Here is a 20,364-nt window from a genome sequence, read left to right on the forward strand (position 1 = left end):
CCACGCAGGATGTAATGCAGCCTGCACGGAGAATGTAGAAAGTGCGCATGACTGGTTTGGGCGACCCGAGTCCGCCGACCAAACAGTCATTGCACACTTAGGAGTGGGCAAACCAATCCTCCCCTGCCTTGCTCCGAAAGCAGAGCAGCCCCGCCTGTAAAGCAATCACAAAATTATTATAACTCTAAGTTATTATAATTTCATGTTTCCTTTAATTTGCAGTGCACTGCTTAAAAGTAGTGGGGCAACGCTCAACCGCCATAGAGGAGGAGCCGCCCTTGTTTGAAGGTCTGGAACGTGCTGCAGACGCAAGGCCATGGTCTCGCATATCTGCTGGGCCATATCTGAGCTCCTCTGAGCACAGGAGGGAAAACAAAGGCACAGAAAGACCTTGTGTGGCTCACAGCTCACAGTAAGCAGATGCTAAAAACATCTTGGTTTGTTTAAGACGTATGTGGAACATTGTCGCAGATTTGCAGCTTGGCGCTTTCATGCAGAGTAAGTAGACCTCCAAATTCGGGGATGGATTTTTAACATAGATTAGTGCAGTAAAGATGTTTTTAAATCACTTTTCTTCTGATTGAAAAGTTATTCCTTGATTGTTTTCATGAGGTTGTAAAAAATAATTCATGGTGGATCGGTGTTGGTTTGACCACCATGTAAATTTAATGTTTAAGTGCAGATATAGAATGATTAATGGATCCTGGAAGTTATCTCCATCCGAGGCAGTTTATGATCAGTCCTCAGTACAATTAATTCCCTCAGCTGACCCCTTTTTTGTTTCAAATGTTGACTCTTGTTCCAGAGGATTATGCGGATATCTGTGATTATACCAGGAGCTGCACTCTAAACACATTCAGTCTTTGTCCTCAATCAATTTTACCCTCTTATCTCCTGCAGGTCAACATGAATGTGGTGCAAGTCAGCCAGCCTGTCGCCATGACATCCACGCAGGTCACGGTGATGCGTGGCAGCAGTTGGAGCAGTGACATATGTGACTGCTGCGATGACTGCAGTGTCTGTAAGTTACACCACTCTGAGGCTGCGGAATGATGGCCTCTCTTTCACCAGCCCGGGGTCCTCTCCCCCAGGCCTTACCCTACTCCCTTCCACCACATGAGCCACAAATGCTTGGAAGCCAGTGGTGTCTACTGGCCTGATTTAGATCTCGGCGGACGGATATCTCATTCAGGGAAATATGATTCCAATTATATCCTATGGGATTTATGTCTCGACGAATGGGACAACCGTCAATGCTGTGACAGAGTAACCCGTCTGCCAAGATATAAACCAGGCCCTATGTTCCTTGACGCCTGGAGAAAGCAGAGTTGTTATGAGAAGGTGACAAGGAATGAAATGTGGGACAGGGGTGCACAGGACAGTCTGGATCGCTTTCCTTCTACCCTTGAAGTCTGGATGCTGGCCGTAGAGCTCAGGAGCCCAGAGTGCAGTCATGAGACATACTAGCACTAGTGACCGGAGAGGGATGCTGTCATGCTGTGGTAAAGGCCACTGGAGAGCCGCTTCATCTGGGTAGCCAAGCGGCCTCTCCTACTTGTTAAATCAACAGTGACATCTGCTGCTCACCAACATTGTTTACACTATGGTACTCACTATTAAACAGTATCATCATCATGATTCATAGACACACATTAGCACCTATGGGCGTAGGTTCATTTGTAGAATAAGTGCCGGGGCCCAAACTTTTCTTCAAAAGCTGCCACTGGCACTCATGAAGGTCATGATGCCAAATATCAAAGCCATGTTGTCTTGATTCTTCCTCATGCATCATTAATCCATCCCCCAGTACTCTCTGCCCATCAATCCCATTCCTGTTCATTCTTTTTTGCTCCTACTTTCTCCATTTGTCACTTTTTCCCATCTTTCTCTTCCTCCTTCTTCCTCACTTTTGTGTTTTTTCTGTTTCTTGTTCTGGGGCAAAGTGTGTAGAGAAAAAAAAAAGGGTGTTGCCCCAAATATAAGTGCTGGTGGGCGCCACCTGCAAACACCGGCTCAAGTTAAGCACAGACCATGGGATCCTTCACCAAAGAGAAGTGTCAGGATTGTGATTCCTCTACTCAGTAGTAGCCACAATGGAATCACTCAGTGTCTTACAGTGGCATGAATGTGATTCACCTACTCACTAATAGTGGCAGCATCCCATACTAGATAACAGTGTTTCAATGTTGACTGCCCTATTCACTATTGGTGGCAGTGCTGTGATTGTTCACTAATTATGGTAGCAGGATTTTGATTGTTCCTACTCACTAATGATAACAGTAGATATACGGTGTACTTTATAATAGTCTCACTAAGTTGAATCCCCTGCACACGAATGGTGGCAGCGGTGGGACCCTTCAAGAGTTCATGTTAGTAAATTTGTAATTTCTAGCTCAACTTATGGTGACAGAATCTTGCTCAACAAGCATTAGGTTTATTTTACTCACATAATAGGGGAAGAAGTGCGAATCTTCTTTAATTAATGGAGGCGGGAGTGTCAATCCCTCAATCACTGATGGTAGCTGTGTGAGATGCTTCCCTTGCTACTCGTGGGAAGATTGTGCTACCCCAATCACTTATTTATTATTTATTTATTTATTTATAAAGTTTTATATAGCGCGAATGTGACCCACGAGGGTATCAGAGCGCTTTACAGTATTAGAACATAAATGGTTGAGGTGGTATACATACATTCAAAAGTGTCAATTCGTACAAAAGGAATAAAAGATATATGACTAACAAACATAGAGGACTGTGAAACTGCAGGGCGTAGTACAGTATACAGTTAAAGAACATTAGGTGAGTGTGCTAGCAAACATACATATTATAACCACGATCGTATCCCAATGGATAAGAGGTGTATAGATAAAACCAAGAGAGACCCACCACCAGCTAAGCTTTACACTACATACGGTTATTGAACTGTAACGGTAGTGATATTTGTCATACATAAAGTGGACTCAACCATTCAACCTGAGATAGGCAAAAGTATTCCGATCATAAAGATGACTCAGTGACATCATAGAAATCAGACTTATGGTATGCATTTGTTCATTAGTAGTGTTTTTACTTCCTTTTTGAAGACGGTAAGGGAAGTGATACCACGAACTACAGGAGGTAAGAGTTCCAGATCCTTGGTGCGATCCCTGAGAAAGCTCTACAGCCAGTTCTCTTCTTATGGAAGGATTGAGGTTTCAGAAGGAAAGTGCTCGCACTTCGAAGTCGTCTGCAGCCTCCAGACCTTTCCAACTTTAGAGCCAGGTAACTGGGTGTATTGTTGTGAATTGCTTTGTATGACATGCAGGCCACTTTAAGGTGTATTCTTGCCTCGTAAGGCAACCAATTCAGGGCTTTCAGTGTTGGTGAGATGTCACTATTTCTTTTGTTTCCTGATACCAGTCTAGCCGCAGCATTCAGTGCTGCTCTCAGTGGAGCCAACTTGTATTTAGGGAGACCACAGAGGGTGGTGCTTCCGTAGTCTAATCTTGGTAGCACTAGGGCTTGTACTGCCATTTTTAGATCAGCCGGAGGGAGGAAGGGATTGAGTTTCCTTAATATACTCAGTTTGTGATTAGCTTCCTTGGTGGCAATAGAGATGTGCGACTGCATATTCAGATGTTTGTCTATGGAGATTTCTGGGGATTTTGCTGAGTCAATGATGAGGGGGACACAGTCAAAGGAGGTTAGGTGTTTTAACCATAGGTCTAGCTTTGGTTTGTGGCTCGATGGCGAGATGAGAATGAATTCCATTTTTTTGGGTGTTCAACATGAGGTGGTTGTTAGTGAGCCAGCTTTGCGTGTTCAGTAGAATAGTGTTGAGGGCAATGAAGTCATCTGGCGAGGTGATTTTCAGATACAGCTGGGTGTCATCCGCGTACAGGTGATATAGGATGTTCGCTGATTTCAGAGCGTTCGCCAAAGGCTCCATTAGGAGGTTGAAAAGAATGGGTGATAGGACAGATCCTTGAGGAACACCGAGGGTGACCATAGAGGGTTGCGGGAGTGAATTCCTCATCTTGATTCTTTGAGTTCTGTTATTCAAGAAGGAGGAGAACCATTGCAACACTGTGCCCGAGAGACCCATCCTTCGCTCCAATAGGGACAGAAGGTTGTCATGCTTGACCGTATCAAAGGCGGAGGACAGATCAAAAAGAATCAGTAGGCATGATTCATTGCAGTCAAGTATTTTAAGGATGTCGTCCATAATGTGTGTGAGTGCAGATTCTGTGCTGTGACCTTGACGGAAGCCCGATTGGTGAATATCTAGGAGGTTATAATTCTCAATGTGATTGCATAATTGAATTTGCACACATTTCTCCAATAGTTTCGCCAAAGTAGGGATGTTGGTTATAGGACAGTAGTTGTTTAGATGAAATGGAGTGGTGTCAGCTTTCTTAAGTATAGGTGTGACCTGCCCTATTTTAAGGCAGTCCGGAATGACAACTTGACTCAGGGAGGCATTTAAAATTTTAGCCCATAGTGGTAGGATAGATGATTTTAACATTTTGAACAAGGCGGGGGGCAGGGGGTCAGAGAAATGATTGGAGGGGTTGATTGCTTGAAGAGTGTTGTCTATAATTTGTTGAGAGATTGGCGAGAAGGTGTGCCAAGAGTAATTATTTTTTGTGACTTCCCCAGAATTATTAAAATGTACTTTGAATAAATCGCTACAGTTGGAATCTTGGCTCATAGTTTGTGGTAGCGCTATCTTGGATTGTATGTCAAGCTTGATAGACTTAGTCTTTTCATGTAAGAAATTGGCAAGCACATCACAGGTAGGTGTGGCCAGGTCGTTTAATTCCATAGAGTTAGGTGTATTGCATGATTGTTGCTTGACGATTTTAAAGAGGTTTTTTGGCCGGTTGCTAGCTTGATTCAGCTGAGTTCTGAAAAAGTCTGCCTTTGCCTTAAGAATCTTCCTATTGTAAGAATTCCTTAACCTTCTCAGGTGCTCAAGATTATCAGTGGTAGGAGCCGATTTCCATAGACGAGCTGCAACTCTTAGGTGTCTACGCTCCGCGTTCAAGCGCTCGTTGAACCATGGTTTGGAAATCTTAGTGGAGACGTTTTTTTCCTGGAGGGGTGCTGTGGAGTCCAGTATGTCGAGCAACGAGTCATTGTAGAAGATTGTGAGGTCATGTACATTAGTAATGTCCATCATGGGGCTCAGAGCGGAGTTACAACGGTTTACCCAGGTGATGGGGTTGATATTTTGTAAGTTCCTTTTCCATTGCCTTGTTTTTGATGGTTGGCCCCTTTTTTTAATAGCTTTGCTAATGATGGAGAAGAGGATGCAATAATGATCAGACCAATCGCATGGGGTGATGGATTCTAGTAAGACGATGTTTGGTTTTGCAATAATGAGGTCCAATGTCTCTCCCTTGTTATGAATTGGGCTGTCACAGAATTGAGATAGCTCCTGTTCTGACAGAAACTCTTTAAGACAGCCTACAATATGATTGTTTGCGTTGTTCCAATGGAGGTTGAAGTCACCCAAGAAGATATGATGAACTTGTGAGTTGGCATTAGAAGCCATGATCTCCATTATCTCATCAATAGAAGTCAAGCTATCGCCTGGGGGGTGGTAGAATATGTGTAGCTTGCTGGCGATGCGCTTAGCATCTGAAATATTAATGCATAGATAATCACAGGAAGATACTCCCTTTCACCCCTGGGATTAGAGTGGAATCATTGGTAACTAGGTTGTGCCTCTAACTCCTTAATGGCCCTCACTGGTGGATCCCTTCTGCTGGTGCCCCTGGCAGTTAACTCTGCAATGGCCCTCACTGGTGGATTTCTTTTGCTGGTGCCCATGGCAGTTAACTCTGCAATGGCCCTCACTGCTGGATCTCTTCTGCTGGTGCCCATGGCAGTTAACTCCTCAATGGCCCCCACTGGTGGATCTCTTCTGCTGGCGCCCCTGGCAGTTAACTCCTCAATGGCCCTCACTGGTGGATCTCTTCTGCTGGTGCCCATGCCAGTAATCAGACAGGAAGTGATGATTAGGGCGGGTCTTCACAGTGATAGGAAACCTCACAGGCCAGCATTTCAAGCCCCCCCCCAATCTCCTACTGAAAAGACTGAGCTTAGGGTGAGTCCTGAAACAGAGGTAGAATCATTTGCTGAGGGGCATAGCAGAGTCACCTACAGCCGCTGCAGTGTGGGTGAGGGGGAGTGACCCCCACATTGTTCACCTCAAAGGGTGGCCCCCTGGGCTGACCAGCTGCAATGAAATATGACACTCAGAAGCAGCAAGTCAGGAAGGAACTGGGTAATGGGGACACCCTCACCTTACCTTCCTGGGGGGGGGGGCTGAGGTTTTGTTATGCCGCTGCATTTGCTTATACCCAGTACAGAGTGAAAGTAAAACCTAAGGGACACCCTGGACATACCTGCTCTTGTGTACTTGAGTGTGGAGTCGGATAGAGTCCACACCCCTTCTGCTGGTATTAAGAGGTGAGCATATTTCAAAATGATGGAAAGTTTAACCATTTTATTAATTTCAATGTGTAATTTCAATTGGCTATTCAGAGTTCTTAAAGGCTTTTCAAGTGTAAGCCAAGGGACACCTGAAAATCACCCCAGGCCACTGGAACTCAGAGCGACAACAGAGGACGCTTTCAAGCTATCCCAGCAGAAGAGGTGCCTAGCTCTATCGAAGTCGAGGGTGACTCCTACAGACCTAGTCTATGCAGGTGACATCCTCGATGGTTCCTAACTGGGCTTCTCCCTTATCATGCTCATGAAGCGGATCCATACGCAATGGTGCCCGGGTTAAGCCAGCTCGTTCTCATCTACTGTGTTACTAAAGGAATGAATCTGGTGGCAAACCCACTCACAGTGGGAGGCTCTGCTGGACTGCACAGTAGAGTTTATGGGGTTGGACCTGATAGAGCAATAGACAGAGACAAAGGGTCTGATGATGGACCACAGCTACTGTCATTACCTGTGCGTATACTCTGTGTCTAGGGTGGGGAATGGGCACAGCTAAAAGCCTCGCATCTCCAAGAGCACAAGAGAAGAACCCTCTGAGCCAGCGACCAAACCTCCCATTGCATCCATGTCTCGTCCTCTTCTTAGAATGCCTTGCTGCTTCAATGAATGCCAGAGAATGCTGTCTGAATACTCTCCGACACGTGGTTCCCTTGAGGAAATACTCCCCACGAGCTTTTTCAAGGCAATGAACTTATCATGACTCTTCAAGGGTTTAGAGTTGAGATCTGAAATGAATAGAAAACAAGTGAGTGAGTGAGGGCTCCTTGTCTGCCCTTAAAAGCCCCCATAAAATACTCTGCAGACTTGTGGTGATGTTGCTGAGCAGCTGATTGTAGGTTTCCACATTTCTGATGCTTGTTTTCCCTAAAAATAGAACACAGACAGGAAATCAGCAGCAATGCAGGCATGCCTCTAGCACAGAACTGATTTGGGGCAGAAAGAAACAGTCCAAGCTTTTCTCACCATCAGCAGTGGTGCAGTTTGCACCCTCACACACAACAGGCAGAGCAGAGGCGGCAGCAGTGTAGGCTTCACCCTCACACTGAATAGGCAGAACCCAGGTACCAGAAGAGCAGCTTTCACTTTCACACTGTTCAGGCAGAACCCAAGTATCAGCAGGGCAGGTACCACCCTCACACAGAACAGTTAATGCACAGGCAGCAGTAGCAGGGCGAGTTTTATCCTCACACACAACAGTTAGTGCACAGGCAGCAGCAGGGCGGGTTTAACCCTCACACAGAACAGTGAGATTCCAGGCAGCAGCAGAACAGGTTTCACCCTCACACAGAGCAATTAGTGCACAGGCAGCAGCAGGGCGGGTTTCACCCTCACACAGTACAGTGAGATCCCAGGCAGCAGCAGAACAGGTTTCACCTTCACACAGAACAGTTAGTGCACAGGCAGCAGCAGGTCACCTTCACACTGAACAGTTAGTGCACAGGCAGCAGCAGAACAGGTTTCACCCTCACACAGAACAATTAGTGCACAGGCAGCAGCACAGTGGGGTTCACCCTCACACAGAACAGTGAGATCCCAGGCAGCAGCAGAACAGATTTCACCCTCACACAGAGCAGTTAGTGCAGAGGCAGCAGCAGGGTGGGTTTCACCTTGGTACAGAGCAGTGAGAGCCCAGGCAGCAGCAAGACAGGTTTCACCCTCACACAGAACAGTTAGTGCACAGCAGCAGCAGGGCAGGTTTCACCCTCACACAGAAGTTAGTGCACAGGCAGCAACAGGACAGATTTCACCCTCACACAGAACAGGCAGCAGTAGGACAGGGTTCACCCTCACACAGAACAGCCAGTGCACAGGCAGCAGCAGGGCAGATTTCACCCTCACACAGAACAGCCAGTGCACAGGCAGCAGAAGTGTAACATCACATGAGGTCGTATTGTATAAAGCGAGCACTAGAAGTGCTAATGTGGGATGTAATCTGCACCACAGTTTGGTGCTGACTGGTGTAAAGTGTTGAGGAGCTGCAGCTGCACTTTTAGACTGTGGCAAGTAGCTGTTTGTCACAGGAACATTTAAGGAACATGCCTCATTAGCTAGAGATGTAGTGGAATCTATTGCCATTGCTGAAGTAACCGTGGTATCACTCTGTGCCCCCGCCCTAGACTGAAGACTGGAGCTCTAAAGGTTTAGTGATTATTCTATCTTCCCTGAGATGTCTCTCAGCACCTTTCACCCCTGGGATCCTTCTTTGCCCCTCCCCTTTTCACTGGTATCCATCTGTGCTCCTCCTCCATCTGGATATCCCTCGATGCCACCCCCTAGAGTGAAGACTACAGCTCTTAGGAATGAAAGACTATTCCACCCTCACACTGGGTATCCTTCTACGCTTCTCCCTTTTGGCCATCCATGAACTTCCTCCACCCAGGTGCAGCCCATGCAGGAAGGAACGGTGGGGCGTGGGACGGAATCGACAGACCTACTCAGTGTTACAGCGAGCCCAAGGTAAGTGGTTATTTTTTTTTTTTAGTTTCCCTCGTTCTCGTCTGTTGACTCCACCCCCCCACCGCTCTTACCTGCACGGGCTGCGCCTGCCTCCACCTGATGCATCCTGCCACACCACTCCCATGGATTTAAAACAGAAGTTCTAAAGATTGAATTGTTGTTACATGCTCTTCTCGGACATCCCTCCGAGCTTCATCCTTCCTCACTTGTATCCTTCTGTGGCCCTCCTCCACCACAGATAGCACTCTGTCCACCAGAGATATTACTCTGTGCCTTTCCCTTTCCCCATGGTATCCCTCTGTGACCCTCCTCCACCAGGGAAATCCCTCTGAGCCTTTCCCTCGTGTATCCCTGCATGGCCTTCTCCACCAGGGATAGCCCTCTGTGCCTTTCCCTTCCCAAGTGGTATCTTCCATGGCCTGCCTCCATCAGGGATATCCCTCTATTCCTCACCCTTCCCACGGGTATCTCTGCATAACCCTCTTCCACCAAGGATATCACTGTATTCTTTTCCCTACCCCCCTGGTATCCCTCCTTGGCCCTTCTCTACTAAGGGTATCCCTGTATACCTTTACCTCCCCCCGGTATCCCTCCATGGCCCTTTTCCACCAGGTATATCCCTCTGTGCCTTTCCCTGGTTTTCCTCCATAGCCGTCCTCTACCAGGGATATCCCTCTGTGCCTTTCCCTTCCCCCGAGTATCCCGGCGTAGCCATCTCCACCAGAGATTTCCCTCTGTGCTTTCCCTTCCCCCGGTATCCCTCTGTGACCAACTACCACCAGGGATCTCCCTCTGTACCATTCCCTTTCCCCTGGTATCCCTACGTGACCCTCCCCCACTAGGGATATCCCTCTGTGCCATTCCCTTCCCCCTGGTATCCCTCAGTGACCCTCCCCCACCAGGGATATCCCTCTGTGCTTTCCCTTCCACCTTGTATCCCTCTGTGGCCCTCTTCCACCAAGGATATCACTCTCTGCCTTTCCCTATCCCCCTAGTATCCCTCTGTGGCCCTAATCCACCCCTATATCCCTATGTGCCTTTCCCTTCTCCAACGTATCCCTCTGTGGCCCTACTCCACCAAGTATATTTCCCTCTGCCTTTCCCTTCCCCCAGAATCCCTCTAGGGCTGTCCTCCACCAGGAGTACTCTTATGTGTCTTTTCATTTCCCTTGGGTATTCCTGTGTGACCCTCCTTCACCACTTTATCCCTCAGTGAATTTCCCACCCCTGGTATCCCTCCATGGCCCTCCTCCACCAAGGATATCCCTCTGTGCCTTTCTCTACGCACCGGTATCCCTCCGTGGCCCTCCTCCACCAGGGAAATTCCTCAGTGCTTTCCCTTCCCCCTCGTATCCCACTGTGGCACTCCTCCGCCAAGGATATCCCTCTGTGCCTTTCCCTTCCCCCTGGTATCCCTCTGTGACCCTCCCCAAATAAGGATATACCTCTGTGCTTTCCCTTCCCCCTTGTATCCCTATGTGACCCTGCTCAACCAGGGATAGTCCTCTGTGCTTTCCCTACACCTGGTGGTATCCCTCTGTGACCCTCCTCCACTAACGGATATCCCTATGTGCCTTTCCGTTCCCCTGATATTACTCTGTGGCCCTCCTCCACCCCTATATCCCTCTGTGCCTATCCCTCCTTCTGGAATTCCTCCGTGGTTGTCTTCCACTAGGGATATCCGTCTATGCCTTTCCCTTCCCCTCTGGTATCCATCCGTGGCCCTCCTCTACAAAGGATATCCCTCTGTGCATTCCACTTCCCCCTACTATACCTGCGTATCCCTCCTCCACAATGGATATCCCTCTGTGTCTTTCCTTCACCCCAGTATCCCTCCATGGCCCTCCTCCATCAGGAATATCCCCCCGTGCCTTTCCCTTCCCCAGGTATCCTTCTGTGACCCTCTTCATCCAGGGATTTTCCTCTGTGCCTTTCCCTTCCCCCTGGTATCCTTCTGTGGCCATCCTCCACCCTTTTATCCCTCTGTGACTTCCCCTTCCCCTTGGTAACCCTCTGTGACCCTCCTCCACCAAGGATATCCCTCTGTGCTTTCCCTTCCCCCCAGGTTTCCCGCCGTAGCCCTCCTCCATTAGAAATATCACTCTGTGCTTTCCACCCCCCCAGGTTACCCTCAGTGGCCGTACTTTACCAGGAATATACCTCTGTGCCCCCCGCACCCCGGTTTCCCTCTGTGGCCCTCCTCCGCTAGGAATATCCCTCTGTTCTTTCCTCTCCCCCCTAGTATCCCTTTGTGGCCTTTTGCAACCAGGGATATCCCTCTGTGCCTTTCCCTTACTCCTTGTATCCCTCTGTGACCCTCTTCCATCAAGGACATTCCTCTGTGCCTTGCTCTTCACCCTGGTATCCCTCTGTGGCCCTCCTCCCCAAGGGATAGCCCTCCGTGCCTTTCCCTTCCCCTTGGTATCCCTCCGTGGCCCTCCTCTACCAGGGATATCCCTCTGTGCCATTCACTTACCCCTGGAATCCCTGTGTGGCCCCCCTCTACGGGGGATATCCCTCTGTACCTTTTCCTTTCCCCCTAGTATCCCTGCATAGCCCCCTCCACCAGGGATATCCCTCTGTTTTCCCCTCCCCTTTAGTATCTCTCTGAGGCCCTTCTCCACCAGGAATATCCCTCTGAGCCTTTACCTTCTCCCTGGTATCCCTCCATGGCCCTCATCCACTAGGAATATCCCTCTGTGCCTTTGCCTTTCCCCCTGGTATCCCTCCATGGCCCTTCTCTACTAGGGGTATTCCTGTATTCCTTTCCCTCCCCCCTCCCTCCCAGGCCCTTATCCACAGGTGTATCCCTCTATGCCTTTCCCCCTGGTTTTCCTCGGTGGCCGTCCTCTACCAGGGATATCCCTCTGTGCCTTTCCCTTCTCCCAGGTATCCCTGCGTAGCCTTCTCCACCTCTCCACCAGGCATATCCCTCTGTGATGTCCCTTCCCCCTGGTGTCCATCTGTGACCCTCCTCCACCAGGGATATCCTTCTGTGCCATTTCCTTCCCCCTGGTATCCTTTTGTGACCCTCCTCCATCAGGGATATCCCCCTGTGCTTTCCCTTCCCCCTTTTATCCCTACGTGGCCCTCTTCCACCAGGGATATTCCACTCTGCCTTTCCCTTTCCCCCTAGTATCCCTCTGTGGCTCTCCTCTACCCCTGTATCCATCTGTGCCTTTCCCTTCTCCCAGGTATCCCTCTGTGACCCTCCTCCACCAGGGATATTCCTCTCTGCCTTTCCTCTCCCCCGGCATCCCTCCCTGGCCCTTCTCCACCAGGAGTACTCTTTTGTGCCTTTACCTTCCCCTTGGGTATCCCTGTGTGGCCCTCCTCCACCCCTATATCCCTCCGTGAATATCCCACCCCTGTATCCTTTCATAGCCCTCCTCCACCAAGGATATCCTTCTGTGCCTTTCCTTTCCCCCTGGTATCCCTTCGTGGCCCTCCTCTACAAGGGATATCCCTCTGTGAACCTCCTCCACCAATGATATCTCTCTGTGCCTTTCCCTTCCCCCTGGTATCCCACTGTGGCCCCCCTCTACAAGGGATATCCCTCTGTGCATTCCCTTTCCCACTAGAATCCCTGCATAGCACTCCTCCACCAGGGATATTCCTCTGTGCCTTTCCCTTCCCCCTGGTATCCCTCTGTGGCCCTCCTCTACAAGGGATATCCCTCTGTGCATTCCCTTTCCCACTAGAATGCCTGCATAGCACTCCTCCACCAGGGATATTCCTCTGTGCCTTTCCTTCTCCCCAGTATCCCCCGTGGCCCTCCTCCACCAGGAATATCCCTCTGTGCCTTTCCCTTCCCTCGGACATCCTTCCGTGGCCCTCCTCCACTCCTAAATCCCTCTGCCCCTTTTCTTTCCCCCTGGAATCCCTCTGTGGCCCGCCTCTACCAGGGATATCCCTATATGCCCTTACCTTCCCCTGGTATCCCTCTGTGACCCTCCTCCACAAGAGATATCCCGCTGTGCCTTTCCCGTCACCCTGATATCCCTCTGTGACCCACCTCCACCAGGAATATCCCTCTGTGCTTTCCCTTCCCCACAGGTTTCCCTCCACGGCCCTACTCCACCAGGAATATTTCTCTGTGCTGCCCCCCCCCAGGTTTACCTCTGTGGCCCTCCTCCACTAGGAATATCCCTCTGTGCTTTCCCCTCCCCTAGTATCCCTCTGTGGCCCTTCTCCACCAGGAATATCCCTCTGTGCCTTTTCCTTCCTCCTGGTATCTCTCTATGGACCGCTTCCACCAAGGATATCCCTCTGTGCCTTTCCCTCCCCCCTGGTATCCCTTTGGGACTATAAGCAGAAGGGTATGCAGTTCCTATTGAACACTGTAGGTTGACGTGCAGTGGGTGTGTATGGGCCACACACTTGGAAAATGTCTTCCTTTCGGAAAAGAGATCCTCACCCCCCCCCCCGCAGTGGGATGTCTTGCTTCATCATCGGGGTTACAACAAACAAATGATGGACGGAATGCTGACAATGCAGACATTCTCCCCCAGTCAAGAGATCTGGGTTAAATCCATCGTTCTTTTGCCCACTACACCACCCCAGTTTAGACATGGCCATATGCAAATCAGTCTTGACCCTGTGCCTCATGGGAACAGTCCAGCCCGAACTGCCGAGCCATGTCTTCCCTGGACCGGAATCAAGCATCCTAGGACCGGTTTCTGGCTATCAGCCTTCATCAGCCAGGATAGCGTGACTCCAGTGGCGTAGTGAGCACGGGTCCCACGTCTGGGAATACCCATCCCACTTAGGGCGAAAAGCGTTACAACAAACAAATGATGGACGGATGCTGACAATGCAGACATTCTCCCCCAGTCAAGAGATCTGGGTTAAATCCATCGTTCTTTTGCCCACTACACCACCCCAGTTTAGACATGGCCATTTGCAAATCAGTCTTGACCCTGTGCCTCATGGGAACAGTCCAGCCCGAACTGCCGAGCCATGTCTTCCCTGGACCGGAATCAAGCATCCTAGGACCGGTTTCTGGCTATCAGCCTTCATCAGCCAGGATAGCTTGACTCCAGTGGCGTAGTGAGCACGGGTCCCACGTCTGGGAATACCCATCCCACTTAGGGCGAAAAGCGTTACAACAAACAAATGATGGACGGAATGCTGACAATGCAGACATTCTCCCCCAGTCAAGAGATCTGGGTTAAATCCATTGTTCTTTTGCCCACTACACCACCCCAGTTTAGACATGGCCATATGCCAATCAGTCTTGACCCTGTGCCTCATGGGAACAGTCCAGCCCGAACTGCCGAGCCATGTCTTCCCTGGACCGGAATCAAGCATCCTAGGACCGGTTTCTGGCTATCAGCCTTCATCAGCCAGGATAGCTTGACTTCAGTGGCGTAGTGAGCACGGGTCCCACGTCTGGGAATACCCATCCCACTTAGGGCGAAAAGCGTTACAACAAACAAATGATGGACGGAATGCTGACAATGCAGACATTCTCCCCCAGTCAAGAGATCTGGGTTAAATCCATCGTTCTTTTGCCCACTACACCACCCCAGAACGATGGATTTAACCCAGATCTCTTGACTGGGGGAGAATGTCTGCATTGTCAGCATTCCGTCCATCATTTGTTTGTTGTAATGCTCATCATCGGGTCTGCTCCTAATCGGGTCGGCGCTGCAATACCCGATCGGCGCCCTTGGGGGACCGTTTGGCGGAGATATTTTTTTCCTTTTGCCGTAAGGTGCCGTGCGTGTGAGGGCCCTAGTGAGTGTAGATGTGGAGAGTGTAGATGTGAGGTTAAAACAGGATGTAATGGTCCACCCAGAACTATTTTAATGATTGTGGCCACTATCCTGATTAAAAACGTGAAAGTTAGCGCACCCCTGTTATAAGGTCACAGGATTGTGCGCAATTATGGTCAACATGTTTCTTGTCACTACTTCAATTAGAAGGCAATTCTTCAGGACCTAAAAAGAGATCTATCCACACTTTTTGGTGGTGGTACACAATTAATAAATACAGTGACCACCCTTACAGCACCCTAAAAAATGTGGAACCTGTAGATCAAATGAAGTCAACCCAATCGGGGTCACGGGGATGTTACATCGGTGGCCAGAGGGCTCAACCACTGAATAATTCAGTGTCTAGGAAATCCGCGCTCACGTCTGCAGACCTCCCCTGCTCTGCCGGCCCCGCTGATACCCTCCTCTACCAGGGATATCCCTCTGTGCCATTCCCTTCCCCCTGGAATCCCTCTGTGGCCCTCCTCTACCAGGGATATCCCTCTGTACATTTCCCTTCCCCCTAGTATCCCTGCGTATCCTCCTCCACCAGGGATATCCCTCTGTGCTTTTCTCTCCCCTCTAGTATCTTTCTGTGTCCCTTCTCCACCAGGGATATCCCTCCATGCCTTTCCCTTTCTCCCTGGAATCCCTCAGTGGCCCTCTTTCACCAGGGATATCCCTCTGTGCCTTTCCCCCGGTATCACTCTATGGCCCTCCTTCTGTGCCTTTCTTTTCCTCCAGTTATCCCTGCAGGGATATCCTTCAGTGCCTTTCCCTTCTCCCTGGGATCCCTCAGTGGACCTCATCCTCTAGGAATATCCCTCTGTGCCTTTACCTTCCCCCATGTACCGCTCCGTGGCCCTCCTCCACCATGGCTATCCATTTGTGCCTTTCCCTTTCCCCAAGGAAACCCTCTGTGGCCCTTCTCCACTAGGGATATCTCTCTGTGCTTTTCCTTCCTCCTGGTATCTCTCCGTGGCCCTCCTCCACCAGGAATATGCCTCTGTGCTTTCCCTTCCCCCCAAGTTTCCCTCCTTGGCCCTCCTCCACCAGGAATATCCTTCTGTGCCTTTCCCTACCCCCCTGTATCGTTCTGTGGCCCTCTTCTACCAGGGATATCCCTCTGTGCCTTTCCCTTCCTCCTGGTATCTCTCTGTGGTCCTCCTCCACCAGGAATATCCCTCTGTGCTTTCGCTTCCCCCAGGTTTCCTTCCTTGCTCCTCCTCCCCAGGGATATTCCTCTATGCCTTTCCCTACCCCCCTGGTATCCTTCTGTGGCTCTCTTCTACCAGGGATATCCATCTGTGCCTTTCCTTTCCCCCCTGGTATCACTCTGTGGCCCTCCTTCACCAGGAATATCCTTCTGTGACTTTCCCTTCCCCCTGGAATCCCTCTGTGGCCCTCCTCTACCAGGGATATCCCTCTGTACATTTCCCTTCCCCCTAGTATCCATGCGTATCCTCCTCCACCAGGGATATCCCTCTGTGCTTTTCTCTCCCCTCTAGTATCTTTCTGTGTCCCTTCTCCACCAGGGATATCCCTCTGTGCCTTTCCCTTCTCCCTGGTATCCCTCAGTGGCCCTCATCCACTAGGAATATCCCTCTCTGCCTTTCCCTTCCCCCCGGTATCCTTCCGTGGCCCTCCTCCTCCAGGGAAACCCCTCTGTGCCTTTCCCTTTCCCCATGTAATCCCTCTGTGGCCCTCTTCCACCAGGGATATCCCTCTACGCCTTTCCCTTCCCCCTAGTATCCCTCTGTGACCCTCCACAACAAGAGATATCACACTGTGCTTTCCCTTCCCCCCTGGCACCCCTCCATGTCCCTCCTTCACCAGGTATATCCCTCCGTGCCTTTCCCTTCCCCCTGGTATCCTTCTGTGGCCCTCCTCTACCAGAAATATTCCTCTGTGCCCTGCCATTTCCCCTGATATCCCTCTGTGGCCCTTCTTTACCAGGGATATCCCTCTGTTAATTTCTCTTCCTCCCTGGTATCCCTATTAGGCCCTCCTCTAAATGGGATATCCCTCTGTGCTGGGAAACAACCTTTACAACGCAGTCAATACATCGCACTACATTTACAACGCAGCCATTATATCACAACGTCCTTTACAACGCATGTCACTACAACGCAGTCATTACATTGCATGTCACTACAACGCATGCCATTACAACGCATGTCACTACAACGCAGGCATTACATTGCATGTCATTACAATGCATACTATTACAACGCATAGTGCCCCTGCACTATCCAACACTTACCCTACTGTTGCACCCACTGGAGTTAGAATAGTAATTTTTACCCCTACACTATCCAACACTTACACTACTGTTGGACCCCCTGGAGTCAGAATAGTAATTTCTACCCCTACACTATTCAACACTTACCTTAAATGCAAGGTAATAGTATGCGCTGTAATGGTATGTGTTGTAGAGGTATAATGCGATGTAATGGAATGCGTTGTAAAGGTATTTTCTAAAATGCGATGTAGTAGCATGCGATGTAAATGAATGCGTTGTAAAGGATGTTGCGATGTAAAATCTGCGTTGTAAAGGCATGCGTTGTAAATGTATGCGTTCTAACGTCATACATTCTCTATGCTTTTCCCTTTCCCTCGGGTAGCCCTGCGTGCCACTCCCCCACCAGGGATATCCCTCTATGCCTTTCCCTTTCTCCCTGGAATCCCTCAGTGGCCCTCTTTCACCAGGGATATCCCTCTGTGCCTCTCCCCCAGTATCACTATATGGCCCTCCTCCTGTGCCTTTCTTTTCCTCCAGTTATCCCTGCAGGGATATCCTTCAGTGCCTTTCCCTTCTCCCTGGGATCTCTCAGTGGACCTCATCCTCTAGGAATATCCCTCTGTGCCTTTACCTTACCCCATGTACCGCTCCGTGGCCCTCCTCCACCATGGCTATCCATTTGTGCCTTTCCCTTTCCCCAAGGAATCCCTCTGTGGCCCTTCTCCACTAGGGATATCTCTCTGTGCTTTTCCTTCCTCCTGGTATCTCTTCGTGGCCCTCCTCCACCAGGAATATGCCTCTGTGCTTTCCCTTCCCCCCAGGTTTCCCTCCTTTGCCCTCCTCCACCAGGGATATCCTTCTGTGCCTTTCCCTACCCCCCTGTATCCTTCTGTGGCCCTCTTCTACCAGGGATATCCCTCTGTGCCTTTCCCTTCCTTCTGGTATCTCTCCGTGGTTCTCCTCCACCAGGAATATCCCTCTGTGCTTTCCCTTCCCCCCAGGTTTCCTTCCTTGGTCCTCCTCCCCCAGGGATATTCCTCTATGCCTTTCCCTACCCCCTGGTATCCTTCTGTGGCCCTCTTCTACCAGGGATATCCATCTGTGCCTTTCCTTTCCCCCCTGGTATCCCTCTGTGGCCCTCCTTTACCAGGAATATCCTTCTGTGACTTTCCCTTCCCCCCGGGTATCCCTGTGTGGCCCTCCTCCACCTCTATATCCCTCCGTGAATTTCCCACCCCCGGTATCCCTCTGTGGCTCTCCTCCACCAGGGATAGCCCTCTGTGCAATTCCCATCCCCCTGGTATCCCTCTGTGACCCTCCCCAACCAGGCATATTCCTCTGTGCTTTCCCTTCCTCCTGGTATCTCTCCGTGGCCCTCCTTTACCAGGAATATCCCTCTGTGCTTTCCCATCCCTCCAGGTTTCCCTCCTTGGCCCTCCTCCACCAGGGATATCTCTCTGTGCCTTTCCCTACCCCCTGGTATCCTTTTGTGGCCCTCTTCTACAAGGGATATCCCTCTGTTGTTGCGGGGATTCTGCTCATGTACAGAACTATGCACAGGAAACCAGGACCTCAGTGAATTGTGGTGTACCAAAAAACTCACCTCAGTACCCAGAACCCCTTATCCGACTAGCATCAGTGTCTCATTCGCTCTCCATATCATTTCAAAGCTACCAATGATTAGAGACCCAGAACAAGCGATTTAGAGTACTCTCAGGAATGGTGGGAATCGGAAACACCTTTTCGTTATTATTCTCATATCAGTCCACAACAAGAGTAATCAGAGACACGGAAATGTTTAAAATGTTTATTTTTAACTACGTGCTCTAAGGTGCAGTACTTTGGCTAATACAAGCAGGCAAATGATTAAAAATAAAACCATCAGCATTGTTACAATACCATCAAAAATGAAGGGAGAAATCATCACAAATGATAGTGGAAAACAAGTCCTATAATAATTTGTGAACCACGCTCCCTTGGCTAGTAAACTAGTTTTATAAACTAATAGAAGGTCTCTAAGCTTGAATGGGGAACCCCATACCTCAAAGATCAGCGTAGGTGAATCACATCACAGGATCAGCTCTGCTCTCTGTGTCTGGAAAGGTTTTCTCCAAGTGTCTGAATCATGCATGCAAATGCAATATTAAAGGCACCCGAGTTTCAGATATTTGCAGCTGTGTGCTTGTTGTGTCTATAGCGTGGGCCGATCAACCTGAATTCAACAGCATACATTGTTATTTGACCTTGATGGCTTCTGCACACAGTGTTCAGACTAAGGTCGCGGTGCATGTCTAGAGATGTGAACAATAGACCGTTCTCATGCGAAGAAAAAGCAAGCAAGCAGTTTTACTTGTAATAACAGCTACCTGCAGTGTCGTGTGCAAAAGCAGCAAAGTGGCAAGATGGCGTTTTACCTCTAAAGCGCTTATGCTAACATAGCAATGTGTGCACATAGAACCCCGTCCTCACTACACTGTGTCTTTCCCTTCCTCCCTGGTATCCCTCCGTGGCCCTCCTCAACCAGGGATATCTCTAAGTGCCTTTCCCTACCCCCCTGGTATCCTTTTGTGGCCCTTTTCTACCAGGGATATCCCTCTGTGCCTTTCCCTTCTCCCTGGTATCCCTCTGTGGCCCTCCTCCACCAGGGATATCCCTCTGTGCCTTTCCCTTCCCCCTGGTATCCCTCTGTGACACTCCTCAACCAGGGATATCCCTCTGTGCCTTTCCCTTCTCCCTGGTATCCCTCTTTAGCGCTCCTCTACCACGGATATCCCTCTGTGCCTTTTCCTTCCCCCTTTTATCCGTCTGTGGCCCTTCTCTACCAGGGATATCCCTCTGTGCCTTTCCCTTCCCCCTGGTATCCCTCTGTGACACTCCTCAACCAAGGATATCCCTCTGTGCCTTTCCCTTTTCCCTGGTATCCCTCTTTAGCGCTCCTCTACCACGGATATCCCTCTGTGCCTTTTCCTTCCCCCTTTTATCCGTTTGTGGCCCTTCTCTACCAGGGATATCCCTCTGTGCCTTTCCCTTCCCCCTGGTATCCGTCTGTGGCCCTTCTCTACCAGGGATATCCCTCTGTGCCTTTCCCTTCCCCCTGGTATCCCTCTGTGACACTCCTCAACCAGGGATATCCCTCTGTGCCTTTCCCTTCTCCCTGGTATCCCTCCGTGACCCTCCTCCACCAGGGATATCCCTCTGTGCCTTTCCCTTCCCCCTGGTATCCCTCTGTGACACTCCTCAACCAGGGATATCCCTCTGTGCCTTTCCCTTCCCCCTGGTATCCCTCTGTGGCCCTCCTCCACCAGGGATATCCCTCTGTGCCTTTCCCTTCCCCCTGGTATCCCTCTGTGACACTCCTCAACCAGGGATATCCCCCTGTGCCTTTCCCTTCCCCCTGGTATCCCTCTGTGACAC

The 20,364-nt window shown here is 50.0% G+C and overlaps 1 protein-coding gene across 1 annotated transcript in view; it reads left to right on the forward strand.

The window, feature by feature from the left end:
• LOC146782970 (uncharacterized) overlaps window positions 1-20,364 on the forward strand; it is a 145,642-nt gene that overhangs the window by 76,435 nt on the left and 48,843 nt on the right. The window contains exon 2 of the mRNA XM_085638102.1: window positions 901-1,021. Coding sequence (XP_085494228.1) covers window positions 907-1,021 — 115 coding nt within the window. The 5' untranslated portion in view covers window positions 901-906. The remainder of the gene's footprint in view (window positions 1-900; window positions 1,022-20,364) is intronic.

Source organism: Triturus cristatus, chromosome 12, assembly GCF_964204655.1.
Source record: "Triturus cristatus chromosome 12, aTriCri1.1, whole genome shotgun sequence".
NCBI classification, from domain to species: Eukaryota; Metazoa; Chordata; class Amphibia; order Caudata; family Salamandridae; genus Triturus; species Triturus cristatus.